General features: G+C 54.0%; 2 protein-coding genes across 5 annotated transcripts in view; both read left to right on the top strand.

Moving 5' to 3' along the window:
• The window catches only part of IFT122 (intraflagellar transport 122), a 77,919-nt gene extending 72,424 nt beyond the window's left edge, over positions 1-5,495 (top strand). For 2 of the 4 annotated variants that reach the window (XM_033414164.2, XM_033414153.2), the window contains one exon: positions 5,356-5,495. The gene's annotated coding sequence lies outside the window, so the exon portion shown is untranslated. Of the gene's footprint in view, positions 1-4,478; positions 4,584-5,355 lie in introns of those variants that run through there. The other 2 variants (XM_049716013.1, XM_049716012.1) reach the window with 2 other exon arrangements.
• Positions 5,293-11,662, top strand: RHO (rhodopsin). The gene is made up of 5 exons (XM_004284305.4): positions 5,293-5,668; positions 7,356-7,524; positions 8,788-8,953; positions 9,060-9,299; positions 10,153-11,662. Exons 1-5 carry the CDS (start codon positions 5,308-5,310, stop codon positions 10,261-10,263), a joined length of 1,047 nt encoding a protein of 348 aa, XP_004284353.1. The 5' UTR covers positions 5,293-5,307; the 3' UTR covers positions 10,264-11,662.
• Positions 11,663-22,292: the final 10,630 nt, after the last annotated feature.

Raw genomic sequence — 22,292 nt, 5'->3', positions numbered from 1 at the left:
CCCCTCCCATGCCACAGTGAGGCAGGCACCACGGGGGTCTCGAGATGCCTGTCTCACTAAGAGGAGACTGAGGCCCGGGGAGGGGAGCGGCTGCCAGAGGCTGTGCAGCTTGGAAGTGGTTCAGGCTGCGACTTGATCCTGACCTCTTGGCTCCAGGTCCTCAGCACTGTTCCTAGTTCCTGGAAGGAGGAGGTACGGAAGCAGGGATTGGGTGGCCCAGAAAGAGCCCCAGGCCAGACCTTAGGTGGCCCTGGCTCTGGCCCGGCCTCAGCCCACTGGTGTCTGCACCTACCCCCAGCAAGGCTGCCGAAGCCGGGAGCCCCTCATGGCTCTCGAACAGGTGGGCAGGTGCCCCTTCTCCAAGGTTGCTGCCGGTGGCAGATACCAGATGACCTTCCACTTGTGCCAGCCCTGACCTCAGGGTAGGTAGGAGCCCCAGCAGAGAGGCCACCGCTGGGCAGGGCTGTCACCCTGGGCCCAGCACTTGCCCAAGTACACCCTGATACTCCTCCAGCCAGACTCCAGAACATCTCCTAGAATGGAACCCGGCCACGCCCCTCCCCTGCTTGTAACTTTAGTGGCCCCTGCTGGCCGCCAGCTGGCCCCCCGGACTCGTAGGCGCTCCTGCCTCCCCTGCCATCCCATCCCGCGGCCCCAGCGCCTCTACGCCAGCCGGCCCTTCCCTCCTTGGACCTGGACCCAGCTGTCCCCCTGCCTAGGCTGGGGAGCTTCGCCACTGCCTGGTCCAAATCTCACTCCTCTGGGCCCCCACAGCACTGGGGCTGGAGCATATTCCCACCTCTCACGGTTATTAGTTTTCCCTTTGACTGCTGCCTCCTAAGCCTGGGAGCTCCTTGAGGACGGGGACTGTCTAGGATTCATCTCAGTGTCCCCAGCACCCAGCTCAGGCCAAATGTTGCAGTGGGAGGGAAGGAAGAAGGAGGAAGGAAGTGGGGCGGGAGGAGAGGAGGCCGGAAGGAGAGGAGAGTCGGCCTCTCCTTCCCTCTCCCCCCTTGACATTCTCAGCTCAGTCTAAGGCGTCACTCAGCTGTGGTGACGCAGCCTGTGGGGTTAAGCCAGTGAGGGGAGGCGGCGGGGGGCGGGTGCTGCTGACCAAGCAGCACCTCCACGCAGAGGCTTACGAGCTATTTGCGCGCTGTCCCTTAAGCCCTAATCCTGCATGGCCAAGTAGGAGCCCTACCCCTGGCGTGCCAGAGGGGCTGGCCCGGGGAAGCAGAGACGACCAACCCTGGCGGCCCCGGCGCCACCCCTCACGGCTCCTCGCAGCTTGTTCTCAGCCTGGCCAAGAGGGGCAGCAGCTCAGAAGGTTGCCCACACCCGGACTTGGGCCTCGTGTGCTCTGAGCCGCTCTCTAAACCTCCTGACACAGGGGACAAAAGAGCTCAGGCTGGAGGGCTAGCCGCCTGGCCTCCGTTCCGGCTCTGCCGAGGAACATCATTTCCTCCAGTGGTCAGAGGGGACTTGAGGCCTCCTCACGGGGCTGGGAGCAGATGTTCCTTCACTGGGCAAATCTTTACTGAGCACCTACTCTGGGCTGCAAGCTCAGGTGTAGCCAAGAACAGGCCGAGCCAGCCCTGCCTTCTAGAGAGAGATGGGCCGTCAGTCAGGAGACACATAAGACCGTTGCTAACGGTGATGACTACGGAATAGGAAATGAACGTGTGATGGGTGGGTGCCCAGACGTTTAGAGCTGGCGGGGGCTCTCCATGGCTGCGGATTGAACGAGGTTCAGAAGAGGATAACGCTTTCAGCAATGCTCACTGATCATCTACAGGAAACTGAGGCACAGGGAAGTGGGGAGGGCTGGGCTACACCTGGCGCTGGGGCCGCAGAGCCTCAGTCCAGTGAGGGAGGACCGTGAGACCTGTATCGTCAGGCCTGAAGGTCTGTGAGCGCTTTCCCTGGTGGGGAAAGCGGGTTAGGTTTACCATGCAGGTGGGCGTGGATCCCCAGAGTTTTCTAGCCCCAGCAAACTGAGAGGGGAAGCGGGTCTTCCGGGGCTCTCTTGGCGACCGAGAGCCACAGGCTTGAGCCCAGTGCTGCCTCCACCACTGCTGCCCAGGCTTGACCGACTCAGTCAGGCCTTTTCCAGCACCCCAGCACAGCCCTCTTTTGTCATTGGCAGCGTGGTGTAAGTTATGAAGGGAAGCTCTTCCTGAGAGCCGTCTTTGGGGCAGGAGGGAGATGTGGCCAGGCAGGTTTGTCACATGACCTGGGTGACTCCCTGCCAACGAGGGGCCTTGGTCTCCCCACCTGCAAAATGCGGCAAGGAGGGGGTCAGAGTAGGTGTCTTTTAATGACCTTCCTGCTCGCTCCATGAGCCTGTTCCTCTGAATAAAAAGAGCTTTTTTTTTTTTTTTTTTTAGTTTTTTATCATGCGTTACAGAACAGAGCTCCATCACATCAGGGATGGCCTTTAACCCCCCATCTCCTCACCCTGTGAGTGTGGGATTATTAGACTTTCCTACAGAGGGTGAATCTGAGTCTTAGAGAAGAGAAGCACTTCCTGATGTAACCTAGATCCATCGCCTCAGTCCACAAATATTTCTTGAGCACCTATTATGTGCCAGACCTCAGGGAATACTTCAGTGAACCAAACAGAAATCCCAGCTCATTCAGTTTCAGGGAAAATGATTTACATGCTCCTGCTGTGTGTGGAGCTGGGCTCTGGGGCCCTGTGGTGAGCAGGACAGGCCCCAGCCTACCCCGAGGGACTCAAACGTTACAGCCTAGGAGATGGACAAAAGACACATGAACAGAATAGGAATTAAAAGCTTCCAGATTGTCATAAGCACTAGGAGGTAACAAGCAAGGTCCTGAGGTCGAGGGTCGAGGGATCAGCCCGGCCTGGGCAGGGCTGTGTGGGCTGGTGTTGACCCAGGGTGTCCACTGTCTCTCCTTCTGTCTGGCTACCAAGGGCCGCGTCAGAAACTCTTCACCTTGACCTCATTAACGACAGGCCTAATCACTGGGCCAAGCGCCTTGCACTTTGAGGGACCACGCCCCACCCACCCGCCACGCCTGCCCCTGGCTCATTCACCAGCACACATTTCATCAGGCTTCTGTGCGCGAGTCCTGACTCTGCCCGGGGCCTCAGGGGTCTGGAGCCCCAGGTGGGCTGGAGGGAAGGGGGCACATTTCTAAGCAGACAGGTGTAGGAAACCCAGGTGGGAAGAGAAACTAGCATGAGGGAACTTAAGTGATGGAAGTCTTGAAGACTGGTACACTTCCCTGGCCGGCCTTGTATTCCCAGACTCAGGACCTTTGCACGTGCTGTTCTCTCTCGCTGAGCGTCTCTACCCCCACAGAACTCCTTCCACCCTTGAGTTCTCAGAGACGCCTTCCTGGGCTGCTCTAGACAACCGTGCTCTGGGAGTAAGTTGCCATCTGAACTTACCCTGTTGTTACTGGTTTCATTATTTGTTTGTGGGGCCCTCCTTGCTCTCCTGTGTCCAAGAAAGACACTTCCTGCAGGCAGGGCCTTGGTCCTTCTTGTCCACTCTGTCCCCCAGAACTGAGCACCTTGTGTGGATCACAGTAGGTGCTGGATAAAAATTTGTGGCTGGGGGCTTCCCTGGTGGCGCAGTGGTTGAGAGTCTGCCTGCCGATGCAGGGGACACGGGTTCGTGCCCCAGTCCAGGAAGATCCCACAGCAGCTGGGCCTGTGAGCCATGGCCGCTGAGCCTGCGCGTCCGGAGGCTGTGCTCCGCAGTGGGAGAGGCCACAACAGTGAGAGGCCCGCATACCACACACACACAAAAAAAATTTGTGGCTGGCCCGTGGTCAATGAGCACCTGAAGGCCAGGCTCCCAGTTCACTCCTGGGGGATGTCCTCACCATCCTGCTATACATGGGGGCCCTCATTTTCCCCCAGAGCTCATCCCGCTGTCCTGGGACCCACCCTCATGGCATTGCCTATCACCTGGCATCCAAGGCCCACGGTCCCAACCCAGCCTGACCAGACATCCCGGGTCGCATCCTGTGTGCTGCAGTGTCCACCCAGTGCTGTTTCCGGGGTCCACGTCCCCTTCACGCGGGGGTGCCCAGGACCACGCCTGCCTCGCTCATTGCAGGGATCTGGTGCCTGACACGCGTTTGGCACAGCTTACCTCCTGCAGTCAAGGGCCTTCCTTCCGGAGCCCCGAGGGCCTCTGTCCCCTCCCTGCTTCGGTCAAACCCCCCGCCCCCACTTGGTACCCTCCTCCATCCTCGCTCCCTTCAATCCATCTTTGAGGGCTTTTGAGCCACCTTTCTGTTGCCAAGATCTGCCCAAGGCACTGCCCCCTGCCCCTGGATAAAGCCCCCGGCACTAAGCCCCACCAGAGCTGGCCACATCCCACATGGGCCTCAGGCCTCTGCCCAGCCTTTGTCTTCAGTCTACGCTGTCTTCCCCACTTGGCAACCTGGCACAGTGTCCCCCCTCCCTCAAAATGTTATCTCCCTGGACATCTCCACAGGTAGGCACGCTTCCTCCCTGGGCCAGGAGCTGTTCTTCCCATATGGAAGTCTTCCTCAGCCTGTAAGCTCCTCCTTCCTCAAGCTTCGGCTCCCCAGTGGCCTGCACATAAATGATTGTGGAACGAGTAAGCGAGTGAATTCCAATTCAATGTAACAAATGCTTTTTGAGCTCCTGGGTGATGCCGGGCTTGTGTCTGCCATGGGGAGTGCCCTGCCCTTGTGAAGCTCACAGCCTGGCAGATGGGCTACTCTCAGTATGCGGTTACTGCATGAGCCAGGAGGTGACTTAGGTGGGGAAGGAATGGGTGAGGGGCTGAGTGAGGGGATGAGAGAATAACCGGCACCTTTGCCCTCTGGGAGCTCATGGTCCATTTGGGAGGAAGACGAAGTTTGCTTGCACTAAGCCAGAGGGAAGTGGGGGTATGGAGTCAGAGGTCCCAATGTCAGGCCAAGGCCATCAGCTGAGATGACAGAGATTCCTCGGGGACAGGAGAGTTGGGGGCGGGCCTCCTGCCCTTTCCCAGGGTCCCCAGCACCTCCCTTCCCAGACAGAAGCCTTCTACCTGGAGTCACCTTGGCCCCTCTTGGAAGCCAATTAGGCCCCCAGTTGCAGCAGTGAGGATTAATATGATTAATAACGCCCCCAATCTCGCAGGTGCTGATTCAGCCAGGAGCTTAGGGAGGGGAGGTCACTTTATAAGGGCCTGGGGGGGGGGGGCGGGTTTCAGAGCCTGGAGTCATCCAGCCGGAGCCCTGCGTGGCTGAGCTCAGGCCTCAGCAGCATCCTCCGGTTGGAGCTGCCGCAGGGCAGCCACAAGGGCCGCAGCCATGAACGGGACGGAGGGCCTGAACTTCTACGTGCCTTTCTCTAACAAGACAGGCGTGGTGCGCAGCCCCTTCGAGTACCCGCAGTACTACCTGGCTGAGCCGTGGCAGTTCTCCGTGCTGGCCGCCTACATGTTCCTGCTGATCGTGCTCGGCTTCCCCATCAACTTCCTCACGCTCTACGTCACGGTCCAGCACAAGAAGCTGCGCACGCCTCTCAACTACATCCTGCTCAACCTGGCCGTGGCCAACCTCTTCATGGTCTTCGGTGGCTTCACCACCACCCTCTACACCTCTCTGCACGCGTACTTCATCTTCGGGCCCACAGGATGCAATCTGGAGGGCTTCTTTGCCACCCTGGGCGGTATGAGCTGGGGTGCGGGTGACGGGGCTACGGGAGCCGGGAGCTTGCGGCGTGAGGGGGCCAGTGTCTGGGGACAGCCTATGCCTTGGGGATGGTGGCTGAGAGGCCATTATCCAAAGCCCTCACTTAATCAACAAACACTTTAGTGATGATGAGCTAGGCTGCCGTTTGTCGAGGGTGGGCACTGAACACTGTTGATCTCACTTGGAGTGGGGTCATTGTCTTGCTTTCCAGCAAGGAAGCAGATGAGAGAAGTCAAGGGCCTTGCTGGGGTCACATCAAGTGTCTGGCGGGGCTGAGTTTCAAGCCCATGTCTCTGAGGCCCTTCAGGACATATTCTGCTTCCCTCGCAGCAGCTGTGCTGGGTCAGACCCACGCCGGGCACTGGGGATAGAGCTGGACAAGACAGATCCCTGTGTTCAGGGCTCCCAGCCTGGGGCGGGAGGAGGGCTCTGAGTCCTCCAGTCACTGGACTGCCTGTACTGGGCGATGGGCTCGGTCCTTCTCCAACATCTAGCTGACTCCCTCCCAGCCCACCTCCAGCCTCTCTGCCATGCTTGAATGCTTTCTGCGTTGATGAGTCCATTTACAGGGAGACGTTAGACCTGTGAGGTGATCTGTGTAGCTCTGAACCATAGTTTAAAATACTTTCTTTAACTGAAAAACTGATTCTTTGCAGAGAATAGATCCCATTTAGCAGATGAGAAAACTGCAGTGTGCAGAGGGGAAGAGTGACTCAGGGATATGGCAGGGCAGTGACCAGGGCCTAGGTCTCCTGGCTCAGATCGAGGAACGTTCCCTGGGGACACACGGCCTCTCAGGCAAGCAGGAGACACGAGAGGTCATTATTACAAAGCCAGGGTGACAGGGAACGTTGTCACCTGCCTCCTGTCCTCTCTCTCCCACCTGTGTCCAGGCTGCTGCCTCCGCCCCATTCCTGGGACTCTGGCCATCACTGGGTGTTTGTCACCTTCAGTGACCACAGTCACACAGTCTCAGGCCAGAAGGGTGCCACACACAGGCGGACACGTCTCTGCTACAACTATCGTCCTGGAATACTCACTAGTGTTCCCTTTCCCTCAGAAATGTCCTAGTTTGGTTGATAATTCCTATGGCCACCCTCCCTCCTGAGTTTCTGGGGTGATATGCAGGGCAGATGTCTGAATCACATCATTATTTCCTCCTCCTTTCTCTGAGCAAAACATTATGCAGTTCCTTGGCTCCTAGGAGAGGGTCCCACATAACTCATGTTGTTACATTTCCCTGGAGGGGAGAGGCCGCTGCCCAGGAGGGAGGGAAGGCTTCCCAACTCCAGGCTTCTGCTGTCTCTGCAATATCTTTTGACAGGAACTCTGCCTGTTGCCCCATGAAGGACACATTTTTCTATAAAAACTTCCTACAGGGCTCCCGGTCCAGCCATGACCCCGTGACCCGATTTCTGTGTCCCTCAAGAACCCAGAGCTCTTGAGCTGAACTAACCTTCCTGGGAGTTACTCTGCGCGGCATATAGGCCCCTCTGCCCCGCACCCGCTCTTCAATGTCCAGGCCCTCCGCACCCTAAGGCCTTGCTCCAGGCCCGCCCCCAGGTGCTTTCCTGGCCGCCCTCACCCCATCCCTCAGGGGAGCTCCCCCTCCTTAGACAGGTCCAGCCACGTGGTGTGTTGACTGACAGCTGGCTACCTTGCAGGTGAAATTGCCCTGTGGTCCTTGGTGGTCCTGGCCATCGAGAGGTACGTGGTGGTGTGTAAGCCCATGAGCAACTTCCGCTTCGGGGAGAACCATGCCATCATGGGCCTCGCCCTCACCTGGATCATGGCAATGGCCTGTGCCGCGCCCCCGCTCGTCGGCTGGTCCAGGTAACAGCACCGAGTGGAAGGGAAGGAAGGGTCTCCAGGGCTCTTTGTAGGGTCCTCCAGCCAGGGGGGCTGTCTGGTTCCAGGTCCCGAGCTGGCAGCTGTCATGGGGTTGAGGTTTAGGGCAGGGAAGAGAGGGTCAGCCCCTGACACTGCTATGGGGCTGGTCCCCATGTCAAGGGGACTCCAAGACGCCCCAACCCTTCACCTTGGCTGTGCCCCTAATCCGCAGCTAAGCCAGGGCCAGATTCCAATCCTCTTTGGTCCAGTGCCCTGTTGAGCAGTTCCTCTGACCTTAGGCCTCAGCACCTGGGGAGGCAGAGCCTTCCTCGTGCAGGTGTGACATTGTAGCCTCTGGGAAGCAGTCCTGTCCAGACTCTAGGCTGTCATCTCCAAATGGGCTGAGATGAGCTGGGGTTGCGGTGGACAGTGGTTCCGGACATTGGACTAGTGACTCTGTAGGCGGCCTCGTGTCCCTCTGCTTCCGGGAAACTCCCATCTCTCTCCACTTTCCTCCTCTCCCAGTCTTCCTGGGGCCAGTGTTCTTTGCCCCGTGCTGAATTTGAGCAATTCAGCAAGGGACAAACAACTCTGGTCCCCTTCCCTGTCTTCTCCAGTCTGGCCCGGTTACATCCTGGTAGGCACAGCTAACAGACACTGGGTTTTCCGAGGTCGGTCCAGTGTCACCATCGTCTGAAATCACCCAAACATCTTAACCAGATGCCCCGGGGCCTCTTGTTTCCAGAAAGTGCAAAGATCCCTTAGTTACCCTGTGTGTCCCTCTTTGGCCTAGAAAGACCTGGGCGCCTCAAATACAGAGCTTGGCAGGGCTTTTCCCTTCTCCCCACCAACCTGTGCCCTGTGTGGCCCAAGGCCTGGCCTCCGGCTGCTGGGGAGTGGCAGGCTGGGAGGGGCGGGGCAGAGCGGCGCGGTGGTGGGCGCGGGGTTGGGGGCGTGCCTCTGGAATGAGAGACTTGGAGAGACTGTGGTCCTGGGATAACACGGCGCTGAACGAACAGTGAAACAACACTGTTTCCACAGGTACATTTGAATCGCTTACCTCAGTCAATGTGATCCTCGGTCACACAACCAAGGAGAGGTTTATTATTTATCCCCATTTTACAGAGAGGGAAAGTGAGGCCCAGAGTGAGACCAGCCCTACGGTAGGCGGTGGCAGGGGACTCTGGTCAGCTGGGCCTGTTCCCAAGTCCCTCACATGTGGGTCTCCCTTTGCCCCTCCCGCCCCATCTCCCCACCGGTCCTCAGGTACATCCCAGAGGGAATGCAGTGCTCGTGCGGGATTGACTACTACACGCTCTCGCCAGAGGTCAACAATGAGTCCTTCGTCATCTACATGTTCGTGGTCCACTTCACCATCCCCCTGGTCATCATATTCTTCTGCTACGGGCAGCTGGTCTTCACAGTCAAGGAGGTATGGTCCTATGCTGGGCGCTGGGGACACGCACATTGACTGGGCTGAGCCCAGCCCCCGTCCCAGAGGAGCCTCAGTCTGAACACCAGGCCCTGTTTCCCCGCAGGCAGCTGCCCAACAGCAGGAGTCGGCCACCACGCAGAAGGCCGAGAAGGAGGTCACTCGCATGGTCATCATCATGGTCGTTGCTTTCCTGATCTGCTGGGTGCCCTATGCCAGCGTGGCGTTCTACATTTTCACCCACCAGGGCTCCGACTTTGGCCCCATCTTCATGACCATCCCGTCATTCTTTGCCAAGAGTTCCTCCATCTACAACCCCGTCATCTACATCATGATGAACAAGCAGGTGCCTGCTGGTGAGGCGGGAGGGTCCAGGTCCCCCAAGGCCACAAGAGGACGAGCCACATTCTTGACTGGGCCCTCAGTCTTTCCACCTGCAAAATGGTCAGGGAGTTGGTCTTCCCCGGGGTGTCAGAGTCATCTGGGAGAAATTCAGACTCCTGGGCCAACCCCCAGACCTTCTGATTAGAGGCTCAGGGTGGGCCCAGGAACCTGCATTTCTAGCAAGCCCTCCAGGTGGCTCTGATGCTGGCTCAAGAATGAGAAGCACCCATCCAGATGGTTTCGGAGGCCTGCTTTAAAGGTCAAACGGTCAAAGTCCCAAGCCTGGGAATAGGTGACAGTTTCCGCACAGCTGGACAGGGAGCTAAAAAGTCTTGTTCCAAGGAATGAAAGGATAAAGCGGTCCTTTAACACAGACCAGTGGTTCCTCTGCAGATCCCTTGATCCAGTGGGGAAAACATGGAGTCAGACATATTGGGTTCAAATCCCAGCTCTGCTAGTTTCTAGCTGTGTGACCTTGGGCAAGTCACTTCCCTTCTTTGGGCATCAGTTTCTTCATCCATAGGAAGGGTGAACTCCTAAACTCTTGGGTTAAATGAGATAATTTACAGATAGCCCTTGGCACACAGAGGGCATCATGGAGCATCACCAGTGACAAAGCCCCCTGAGGTTTGGTCCTGGCATTTCCGGGTGGGGTCGTGAAGGCTTAGTAAGTTCCTACAGGGAGCCATTTGAGAGGGGAGTGGAGGCTGGGAAGGCCAGAAGCGGGACGGGGGTGGAGGCAAATCTCACCGACCATGCCGGTTGCCACCCACATTTTGGGGGACCCTGACACTGACTCATGCCCTTTCTTCCAGTTCCGGAACTGCATGCTCACCACCCTGTGCTGTGGCAGGAACCCACTGGGTGACGATGAGGCCTCCACCACTGCCTCCAAGACAGAGACCAGCCAGGTGGCGCCTGCCTAAGGACTCTGTGGCCAACTGTAGGAGTCTCCCAGCCCCCGCCCCCCACCCCAGCCACCCCATCAGGAGCCGTGCCTGTCGGAACCAGGTCACACAGGCTCCCTGAGTTTAAACAAACAAACAAAAAGAGAATTAATGAGAGAAAAATGAGGCTCCTCACTTGGCAGGGACGGCCCAGTCTGGAGTCCTGATTTCCCAGGGGCCAGTGGGATCTGTACCCCCCTTTCCCCCCAAACTCATCTCTCAGGCACACGAGAACTCTTGCTCTGGAAAAGTGTCCCAGCTTAGGGATAAGTGTGTAGCACAGAGTGGGGCACATAGTAGGTGCTTAATAAATGCTAGATGGTTGAAGGAAGGAATGAATGGAGACATGAATGGGGAGATGAATGGGCAGGGAGAGCATATCTATCCTCTCAAAACCATGTTAGCAGCAGCAGCTCACCCTTGTCTGATGCCCTTGAGCAGTTGTTTTCCTCCTTGGGCCTCACTTTCTTGCCCCATAAAGTGGAAATTCCAAATCCCCCACACAGCTGCTGTGAAGATCAAATGAGATTGTGTGTATGCGTGTGCGTGTGTGTATGTGTGTGTGAGCACTTTGTAAATGGTAAGGAGCTGTACAGGCTGTAGTTAACATTATAAATAATATCAATGTATATAATTAATTCATTGCTATGATCATCTCCTCTTGATAGTGACCATTTTGAGATTGGGCAAGGCCCTGAGCAACCAGCCTCAGCAGGTTTATAAAAATGAGCCAGACGTCAAGGCCAGACCAGGGCTGGGTGTTGGGCCACGGGAGGGACAGTCAAGGAAGTGCAGAACGCAGTCATCAGGACTGAAAAAACATGGGGGGTTCAGAGTGTGGGACCGAGGCCTGGGGATCTCACCTCCAGCATGGAGCCCCGGGACTAGGGCCACCCCTTTTCTGTGTGGCCCATGGAGAGACAGGCCTTTCTGTCAGCTTCCGGAAACCACTTGTTCTCCTCCCCAGCACTCAGGCTGCAGCATCTCTGGGCCAGTATGGAGCTTCTAGAAGCCATGCTTACCTGCCCACATTTAATGGGGAGCTGGGTCCCCAATGTCACCCTTGTCTCACAGAGCTTAGAAACAAAGAATGGGAAATCTGGCTGGGCCCACCCTCCCTGGGGATGTCCACAGGTCTCAGATTTCGGCTCCCTTGCTGGCCGAGCCTTCCGCGGCTCCAGTCCATTCTGCACTGTGGAGAGTCCTTGCTGTGAAACTGGATGGGACGCTGGGGCATCAAAACTGAGCTGCTTCAGCAACTGCCCCTGCTCCTCCGCATAACCAAAGCTGGAAGCTCTACCTCTCCCCAGCTCTGCCTGGAGACGAAGGCAAATTGGGGTATTAAAAGCTCAGCTCCTATACCTGGTGTTGATGGTGGTGGTTTGTGTCACTCTCAAGCTCTTTATCTGCAGGATGGATTGGAACAGGGCGGCGTCCACCTGACCCTTGACCCTGGGTTGCCTGGTTTGGGCAACCGTCAGAGCCCCCTGGGAGTACGAGGTGGGGGGAGCAGGCCCGGGAATGAGAAAAGCCCCCAACTTTGGAGTCACAGAGATCCAGGTGACCCGTGGAGCTGCAAGCAAGTTTTGTCACCTCTCTGAGCCTCCTTATGTGCAAAAAGGAATCTCAAAGCTGACCTTGATGGGATCTGCTGAGCTTTCAGTATGCAGCCAACCTGCTTCCTGGACACAGCAGACAGTGGGAGACTTTTGGCATTACCGGAGCCTTGGCTCAGAGCTGGCCCTACCAGGGACCTCATCTCCAAGGGGAATGGGATGGAGATGTAGCTCCCAAATTACCCTCATCCTCCAAGGTAGGAAAGGGCGGCAGGAGCCTGAGAAGGAAGATCTCCAGTGCCATGGAGGGACTGGAGCGGGTAATGGCTGGGGTCTCTATTGTTGCCCCTCTTAACTCTGTCTCCCTAGGTGATGTCGGTCAGGATTACTTTGGCTGCAGGTGACAGGAAATCCCACTCAATAGCACTGAAGCAAAAGGGAAAAATTATTGGCTCCCAGAAATGAAACTCTCAGGGCATCAGGCACAGCTGGATGCCGGTGCTCGGATGATGTTAATCTGGCTTGTACGTCTCCGCTCTGGCTGCACTTTCCTCTGTGTTGGCTTCATGCAAGGCTGACTCTTCTCAAGAGGTGGCATAAAGGCCACCAGCAGTTCCAGGCTCTGCAAGGCCTACAGAAAGTGGTCTTCCCTTTCTCATCTGTTCCAGCACAGTTCCCAGGTAGGGCTCTCGTCGGCCAGGCCTGGGTCACCTGATAGCCCCTAAGCCTATGATCAGGCTGGGATGGGGATTCATCCTCTGACTGGCCAGACCTGGGTTACCTGCTTGCCTCTGCAGCCAAAGGTAGAGTTAACCCCACAGAAACCAAATGGTCTGAGGGTGGGGACAGGAAGGAGCCCAAAGAAAACCTCAGGGGCTTGTTTCTAGAGGAGGAGGGCCAGAGACAGCGTGGCCAGAACCAACAGCGGGCCAGAGGGGAGGGACTCTATGTCAGTGACGCCCAGCTAGTCCAGCCTCCCCCCACAGCGGGGACCCGCACAGAAGATTCCCACGGGGCCCCCGCGGGTCTTACCCTCCATCTCAGATGCCGAGTCGGGCCAGGCACGGCAGCGGGAGAGACAGTAGCATTTCAGCTCGTCTGCCTTGCAGGCAGCCCTGTCCTCTCACTCCCACACCCCAGTCAACTTATTCTGAGGATTCAGCCTCACATCCAGAGAAAAAATTTACTCTAAAATCAGAACATTCGCTGGCTTTTCCTGATAGAGAGAAAAGCCTCCTTACTTCCTTAATTTATAATTGGTTTGACAGCCACTGATGGAGAACCTGCCATAAATAAAGGCAAAGAGCTGCTGACTGAGGCTGGAGAGAGGGTGTCACCCAGCTCATGTCCAGGCTCCAGGAAGCCAACAGGTTTATGGAGTGCCTGTTGTGTACAATCGTATCTTCACTCAACCCAGTCTAAGGAAGCTGACCCTAGGCCAGGACGTGCTGGGGACTCAGAGATGGATTGGAGGGAGCAAGTCTCTGGGCTGTGACCTGGCCAGCGTCAGGGCCACAGAACTCTCTCACCCCTGATTTTGCCTCTGGGAGGAGAGCGCATGAACCTCCACCCCAAGGCAGCAGGGCTTGATGACAGCCTGCCCCTTGCCCTCTAGTAGAGACATGTGTTCCACATACCCCAAAGTGCCCCTGGGAGACAGTGGGTGCCCTTCCCAGCTGTGTGACCTCAGGCCAAATCCTTGAACCTCACTAGGGCTCAGGCCCCTCAGCTTTAAAGGGGAGAATCAATCATCCCAGTTGGTAGAATTGTCTAAAGGGACTGAGATTATTGATACAAGAGATGAGGTGCATAATAGGCATTCAATAAATGTGAGTTCCCGTCCCAGAGACATGAACCAAGTTCAAAGGAGCAGCTCCTGTTATAGTGAGAGATAGATGTGTAGAGAGATTAAAATAATGGAGGTGTCTCAGGAAAGGCGGAAGCAAGTGCTAACTGCCCCCAGTATTCATTCCCTTTCTTTCTTTTAGTATTATCAACCCAAGTTCTAGCTAGGCACCTTGCCACCCAGCACAAGACTGCATCTCCCAGCTTCCCCTGCATCTGCAATGGCATGTAGGTGACATTAAGGTCTAGCCGAAGGACTATAATCAGAAGTGATATGTGCAGTCTCTGGGTTGTGCATTTCAGAGAATAGAGGTGTCCACCATGTCCTCTCTTCTTTCCTTCCTGGTGGCTAGAATGTTGTCACGATGACCAGCACTGCAACAGCTTCTTGGATCATGAGGTAGAATCTGTGGGCAGATAACGGCAGAGCATCAAGAATGAAGGAGCCTGGGTCTCCCATGCTGCCTCACCAGCCCTGCACAACCGAGACTTGAGGGGTTTCATGAGAGAACAGTCTCCTGGTTTCATGTTGAAGCCACTGTTATTTTGGAGTCAGGGATGGTTTCTTAACTAAAGCAGAGAGCTTCCAGGTTGTAGCCCAGGGTCTGGACTTAGGGAGACCTGATGCAGGTCCTCTCTGAACTTTAGCTTTTTCACGTATAAATATAACAGTGAATATAAAATACGTGGACATTGAACACGGCAGCTCTTTCTACCCTGCCCTCTATGCATTTATAGACCTAAAGTCACAGATGTCCTCATGCTACAGGGGTTAGAGTTAACACAAAACAGGCACTGCTTCAAAGAGTTTAGAACTGAAACCTGCAGAACTGTAAGTTCACACATAGGAAGACCTCATTCAACGTTACAAGATGGCAAAAAAAGTTTTTGGCGAAACTTCCATTTCGTACAGGCCTCAGTAAACGCGTCTCATGAGTGCACCAAGGAACCTGTCCTCTCTCCAGAAGCCTGATCCCCACAATTACCATTTCCCTGTGAAAAGGCAATCCTCTAGAAGAATTTTTAGATCACGCAGCACATTTTAGAACTTCTTCCCTCCAAATGCAAAACTCTGTCCTGGCACAGCCCTGGAGCAGGGTTTCAGATGAAGCTCGTGGGAATGTTTGTATCACTGAGTCTTTCTCTACTTCTCAGTTCTTGGAAATGTGATCAAAATTGCTGCCCCCATTGGCACCAGCTTCCATGCGCCTCTTTGCCTCATTTCATCTCCTGCTCTAGATGGTTCTCACAGATGGTTTTCAGGCCTCCCTCCACTGAGCCAAGCTGGGTTCTGGCACTGGGGCTTCCACAGCAATGGGTGCTGAGAACCTACTGCGTGCCAGGTGCTGTGCTGGGCACCAGGGAACACCACCAAGAACAAGACAGACACAGCCCTGCCCACCCCCACTCCCTCTCAGAGCTCAAGGAGACAGGTAAGGCAGTGTTTTAACTTGGGGTGCTAGAGGCTCCCACAGAGCAAGTTGAAGGGCTGCTGGCAACACAAGCGGGGGCCCCGAACATCCTAGGGTGTCAGGGAGGGCTTTTCCAAGGAAGTGATGTCTACACTGAGGCCAAAAGGATGAGTGAGAAATGGTCCAGAGAAGGTAGGTGGAGATAAAGGAGGGCCTTCTAGGAAGAGTGTATCAGCTAGCTTATGCTGTGTGACAAACAACCCCCAAATCTCATGCTTCAAACAACACACCATGTATTGTTGCTCGTGACTCTGCAGGTCAGCCAGGTGATCTGGACCAAGCTTGGCTGATCTCTGCTGGGCTCATTCAAGCATCTGTGGTCAGCTGGAGGGCTGGCTAGTTGGCCAGCTGTGGGCTGGGTGACAGGGGAGACTGGGCCATGGGATGCTCAGCATCCAGAAGCCTTGTTCACATGGGACTGGGACTGGACATCATTTCCACCGTGCAGGGTTGGTCAAAGCAAGTCATAAGGCGAGCTCAGATCCAAGGCATGTAGGAGGAGCTGCAAACTTATACTGCCAATGGGCATGGATATGGACAGGGGTGAAAAACTGGGGCCATTGTGACATCAATCTAACAGATACACACACAGAAGAAACACAAAGGGGAAAACCCAGCTCTCAACACCTAACCAGTTCCAAGAGCCTCATTGTGGTTGGACTGTGGGTTTCCGGGGGGAAGGAGGCTCCATAAGACAGAGGTCAAGCTTTCACCCATGGCGGTGGGGAGCCACGAAGGGTGCTAGGCAGGGCAGTGATACCCAGTTTCACTTTAGAACACGTTGCCTCCCTCAATCCAGACCTCTGGTGATGGAGAGTCCCCTGGAAAAATCCCAACAATAGGACTACAGAGAGAAAACTGCAAGTCTGTTCTAAACCTGTCCCCTTCAAATCCTACACCCTCCTCAGAGGTAACCACTGCTATTACCTTGGAATGAACACTTTCAGACCTTCTTCTGTGGCTTCACTTACACACACACACACACACGCACACGCACACACACACACACACACGCGAGTTCTGTCTTCTCAGAAGTGGGGACATATTCCACAGATACTTTCTGTTTTATTTCATTTTCACTGCTGTGTACTATTCCACCGTGTGAACAGATCACAGTTTATTTGTCCAATCTCCCCTTGGCGGGCATTTAGGTTGTTTTGAATTTTTGCTAAGATTGCAGTGTATCAGTGTAAGAGTTCCTCTCAGATTTATACCCAGAATGACGTGGATGGGATGTGGCACGAATCCATCTTAGTTGTATTGGACGTTACTCAATTCTTTCTATGTGGCCACCAACTTACCTTCCCGACAGCTGTGCCTTTCTTCACATCCTAGACACGCGGTATTGATGGGCATTTAAATATTTGTCATTCTACTGGGTGTGAAATACCACCTCGTCCTTGTTTTAATCCATCTCGTCATTTTAAATGGCTGCAGAGTATTCTGCGGTAAGGGTGTAATTCAGCCAGAGCCTGAGTGATTCATTTGGAACTTCTTTTTTTTTCCTTTTCCAAATAATGCAGCAATTATTTCTTTTCCGACTAATGCACTCCTAGGAGAGAGAAGTGGAGTGCTGGGCTCAAGGGAATACCTTTTCCAAGTAGGCTGCACCCAATTTATGCCCCTGGAAGAGGCAATGAGGGCCTGGTTCCCTGCATCCTTGCCAATGCTTTGTCTTCAATTTTTATCAATGTGATGAGAAAACAGTATCTCATCATTGTTTCAATTTAAAATTTCCTGAGTGTCAAAGAAGTCGAAGATATTTTCCTGTGCTTATCAGCCTTTCTGATGAATCAATATTCTTTGTTTATTTTCCCAGAGGACATTGTCCTTTTTTATGGAGACTTTTGGGAAGTAATTTAAAAATTGCTCATTCATCCCTTAAAAATTCTTTCTTATAAAACAAAACAAAAGGAGGCCACAGGTTGACCTGGGGTGTCTGTTCCAGGTAAACCCACTGGTCGGCCCCCAACTGCTGCTTCCTGAGGGACCGAGGCCAGCAGTGGCCTGGGAACAGGAGTGGACACTGGGGCAGTGGGATTGGAGGGCCTCAGCAGCTACCTCCACAGCCCAGGTGTGCCCAGTTCCCCATCAGCATTCCAGGTTCTGCTGAGCAGAGGGCGCAGGAGGGATCAAGCATCTCAGCCCCCATCATTTTGCCATGGGGGCTGAGACCCAGAGAAGTCAAGCGATACACCCAAGTTCACATAGGAGCAGGTGGCCCGGCTGAGGCATCAGCACGCAAGGCAGGGCTGCAGTGCCCCCTCTCAGCTTTCCTGCCCAATCAGCGGCTCGGAGCCTCCAGCCCAATCAGGGGCTAATTGGAGTGGTGGGGCCGGGCCTGCTGGTATGTAAGGCGAGCAGGCAGGCTTGGGGGCCTCACGCCTGGGTAGGGGGCCATCTGCATCTGCCTGTGAAATGGCTCCTGGGAGCCTCGCCTCCAGTGACACCTCCTCAACCTCCACACTGGGGTCGTCCAGGTCATCTGGGTCTGAAAAGCCAGGTAAGCAAAGGGAGCGGCTCCTCCCTCATCCGCGCGAGCCCGTTCCCTGGGTGTCCTGAACCCTTCTTCCCCCACCCTGCTCCTCCTCTCTCAGTCTGGCCCCTGAACCCACCCCAGGGGCAGAAGAGCTGATGCCAGTGGTAGCGGGGGCCAGGGAAGAGAGCAGAGGGGGGGCCTCCCCAGCTGGAGCCCATTTGCTGTGGGCGAGGGCTGGCAGCCCAGCTGCAGCTGCAGGGCAGCTAGTTGAAGGGGCCGGAGCAACGACGAAGCAAGCGTTCGGCGCTTGACTGGGCTTTGGATTTAGGGCTGCATCCCAATTTTCAATCAACAAACAACGCCTCAAGGATTCTCTGGATATGGGGTCCACTGAGGCAAAGAGACCCATTTCATTCCTTCCAGGTGCTCCCAGTCTGGTAGGCGAGCTTGCCTCATTATAGATGCCATTTGATAATGTGGCGTGTGCTTTAGTGGTGGGGACCCAGAGGGCTGTAGGAGCCCAGAGGAGTCGCCTAACCCCCTCTGGGAGGTCAAGGAAGGCTTCCTAGAGGAGGTGACTCTGAAGGAGGGATAAGCCTCACCCAGGGGAAGGAGGGCTGAGGCAGGGGAAGTGTTCTGAGTACTTGCAAAGACTCCTCTGGAGGAAGTGAGCGGTCCCATCTGCCTGGGAAGCACAGGGAGAGTTGCTCAGTTTGGCTGGGGTCCAAATCTCGGTGATGTTTAGGCCTTGAAGGATGAATGAAAGCTGCCTGGGTGGCCACGGCCGCCCAGGCCTAGGGAACAGCATGGCACAGGCTGTGGCCTGGAGGGGAGAGTGCTGGTGGAGTGCTTGGGTGCTGCGCCGTCTTCCTGCTGGCTGGAGCAGAGTTGGGGGAAACGCGGTGATGGGGGCAGGGGCTGATCAGACTGGGCCTCCAAGGCCAGGTCAGGTGTGTTGGCCCTTGTACTGAAGGTAATGGAGGAGAGGGTCGGAAAGGGGGAGGAGACTGTGCCCTGGGGATGGAGGCAGAGAAGCCTATGGGGAGCAGGAGGGGTTCCAGGATGTTCCCCGGGCGCTTGTTTGGGTGTCTGGGTAGGTATGGGGGTGGGCACATTTGTGGGAGAGAGAAGATGGGGGACAGGTTTTTGGGGACCTGTGAGTTCTGTTCTGGACATCCTGGTATACAGCAGGCATCGAATAACTGGAATGAGAAGCTGAACACAGTTGGAGGGTGGGGGTGGGGGGGAGGAAGGAGAGTTGGCGGTGGCTCTCTGGGACAGGGCATGGTTTGGGGGAGACAGGGCAAGGGTTAGAGCTGTCACCCCAGGCTAGGCCCCTCCAGAAACCCTCTAACACTGCAGCTGGGAGGGCTCAGACTGCCTTAGGGCCCCTCCCCACCGTGGGAGATGGGGGATGGGGAGAGTGAGACTCTCCTGAGGTCCCGGCTGACCTCAGGTTCTACCGATTAGCAAAACGAATATTCTCAGACACTGGGCTCCTCCTGGCCAGGAAACAAAAGAGGTTGAATTTGATGAAGTCTCTTTACAAGTTTTGCTGAGATCTAGAGTTTTGGGATGGTGGTTTTTTTCTACTTTAAAATGCGGTTTTTTAAAAAAATATGTTTTAGCCATGTGATTCCTTTTTTGAGTCTTCAGTTTTTGCAGATTGGTCAGAAATCAACGTTTCTAATCACCATGTTTAAATCAGGTTTCATATTTAAACCACTTTTATGTGCTTTATGGTGACTGACAACTGTCTCTCTCCTCACCCCTGGATCCTACTCTCTTTTGCAACTTAAAAGAAAAAAACCCAGCTTATTGAGATCCTCAATAATTCACGTAGCATACAATCCACCCGTTTAAAGTGTACAATGGCTTTTAGCACATTCACAGTTGTGTACCCATCTCCACAGTCAATTTTAGAATATTTTCATCCCTTATAAATGAAAACCTGTACCCATTAGCTGTCACTCCCCATCCCTGCCCACCTCCCAGCCCCTGGCAACCACTAATCTACCTTCTGGCTCTGATTTGCCCATTCTGGACATTTCATATAAACTAACTCATACAATATATGACTTTTTGTGACTGGCTGCTTTCACTCTGCATAATGTTTTCAAGGAAATACTTCATTCCTCCTGTTGCCTGGATGACATTGCATTTTATGGCTATACCACGGTTTGTTTATGCATTCATTAGTTTATGGACTTTTGGGTTGTTTCTACTTTTTGGCTGTTACAAATAATGCTGCTATGAACATTTGTGTACACGTTTAGGTGTGGACCTGTATTTTCTTTTCTCTTGAGTATATACCTAGGAGTGAAATTCTTTTGTTACTTTTTATGATGAAAACTTTCAAGCGGACAGAAAAGTAGACTGAATGGTACAGTGACTCCCAGCTTCCCCACCCACACATATGTTACCAACCAGCTGTTCTTGGCCTCCTTAATCAATAGAAATTGATCAGAGGCCAGATAAGAAATTCAGGCAAGGCTTTATTGAGGCCCCTGCTGCAGCAGCAGGGATTGAGAACAAGTAACAGTTTCCCTTGCTAGCTTGCTCACTCAGGTGGGAGGCAAACTTTTTCCTTCTATGGGGTGAGAGTAGGAGTGTGTCCAGGGATCAGGCCAGAGGGGTGGCCTAGGAGGCTTGCCCACCTCTGTGGTGGCGTTGTGTGCAGGGGGCGTGCCCAGTACCCTGCTTTGGCTCCTGGCTCTTCAGAAGAAGCAGTTGGGCGCCTTGGTCTTTTTGTATCTTGTTGTCTATAATTTGCCCCAACTGGGCATGCACGCAGTTATTTTTAGTCCCTTATAGTTTCTTTTTTTTTTTAACATCTTTATTGGAGTATAATTGCTTTACAATGGTGTGTTAGTTTCTGCTTTATAACAAAGTGAATCAGTTATACACATACATAAGTCCCTTAGAGTTTCTTTGTATGTCATTGATCGAGGAGACATTTGTCCAGGGGCAAGCACTGCAGCAAAGTGTCCCAGGTCCCAGCCTGTCTCATTCCCCCCTGAGGGATTCTACACCCCTTATTCTTAAAGGGTAAGGGGCCAAAGGTCTCTCCTTTTGAAACTTCCTGCTAGACGGGGGCCGCAGACCCTAGCCTACCCTAGTGGTGTAGAAATCCCTCACTGACTATTCCAAGGACCTGTATGGACGTGGGCCACTCTCCCCTGGAATGGGTTGAATTCCTTGAGACATCATGAGTCTTTACTTGAAACTGTTGGAGGCTGGAAGACACAAACTTAACCAGAAGGTTAAACAAACAAGGGCCCTAAAGGAGAAGAACAACAATAGCCATTAAAGGGCCTAGAAAGGGAAGGCACCAGGTTAACTTTGGGAGGGCTTCCTTAACTGTTGACCAGACAGCGGAGGCGATGTCGCCCCTGCCAAAATTGTGAAGCTGCTCTGCCTGGGCATATATTTCCTTAATATTAAATTCTACCTGTCCTGTTGCATTGGTCCAGGTGCAGCAGGTTGTATTAATTATCGCACAAACTCTACTTCGTTCTGCCAGAAGGTAATCAAGAGCTAGACGATTGTCAAGAACTACATTAGCCAAAGAAACAAGAGATCTTCAGTCCCGTTAAGGCTTGTCTTGTCTGTTCCATCATATAACCAAGCTGTCTAGTGAGATTTCTCAGTGTTGTTTCATGATAGGTAAAGCCTCCCCACGGAGCTGCCAGCCCAATGGCCAGCCCTGCCCCTGTTAAGATCACTTCTAGTGCTCTCTGGGTTCGCTGATGAGCTGGAGTGGTCCTGTTACCAATAAAACCCCCTCTTATCCCTATAGTCCCTAGAGTGCACTCTCCTATGAAGTGAACATTATCAATGCATTTATATGCTATAGCTTGGTTGGAAAAGGACAGGGGCCTGGCCATAATTCCATAACATCTGATGGTTTGGGTGTCCGCAGAGGAAAAACAAACACTTCTGGGGTGCAGAACTGAATGTCTGTCTCACGGTTGTTAAGAGAGGACAGTCCTTGAAGGACATAACTCTTGTTAGTACTTAAAAAATTAGGGGATAGGGCTTCCCTGGTGGCGCAGTGGTTAAGAATCCACCTGCCAGCACAGGGGACACGGGTTTGAGCCCTGGTCCTGGAGGATCCCACGTGCCACAGAGCAACTAAGCCTGTGCCAAAACTATGGAGCCCGTAAGCCACAACTACTGAGCCCACATGCTGCTACTGAAGCCCGTGCGCCTAGAGCCCGTGCTCCGCAACAAGAGAAGCCACTGCAATGAGAAGCCCGCACACCACAACGAAGAGTAGCCCCTGCTCGCTGCAACCAGAGAAAGCCTGCGTGCAGCAACGAGGACTCAATGCAGCCAAAAATAAATTAATTAATTAATTTTTAAAAAATTAGCAGACAGCAGACCCTCATGTTGATAATTCAGCACATAAAGCTCTACAACATTTTTAACAAGATGCTCGTGTATGCTCCTGCTGAGCACAATAGCAAGAATGGAAAATTGGAGCCCAGTCTACCACATCATTTTACTCATCTGTTGATGGTGCCTGTCTTTGAATAGGTATCTCACATTTTCCACTGGCTCACAGGTGTATTGTTCTGTTGGAACCTTCCAGGTTTCTGGAGGTAAAAGCTTTAGTCTGGACAAATGTACCCAACTAGATATCCCTTGCAGTTT

Source organism: Orcinus orca, chromosome 10, assembly GCF_937001465.1.
Source record: "Orcinus orca chromosome 10, mOrcOrc1.1, whole genome shotgun sequence".
In the NCBI taxonomy this organism is placed as follows: domain Eukaryota; kingdom Metazoa; phylum Chordata; class Mammalia; order Artiodactyla; family Delphinidae; genus Orcinus; species Orcinus orca.
This window is presented reverse-complemented; position numbering and strand designations above follow the sequence as displayed.

Coding starts and splice junctions, on each gene's coding strand:
- RHO (XM_004284305.4), top strand. CDS start 5,308: ATGAACGGGACGGAGGGCCTGAACTTCTACGTGCCTTTCTCTAACAAG. Junction 7,525..8,787: donor CCGCTCGTCGGCTGGTCCAG/GTAACAGCACCG, acceptor ACCGGTCCTCAG/GTACATCCCAGAGGGAATGC. Junction 9,300..10,152: donor ACATCATGATGAACAAGCAG/GTGCCTGCTGGT, acceptor CCTTTCTTCCAG/TTCCGGAACTGCATGCTCAC.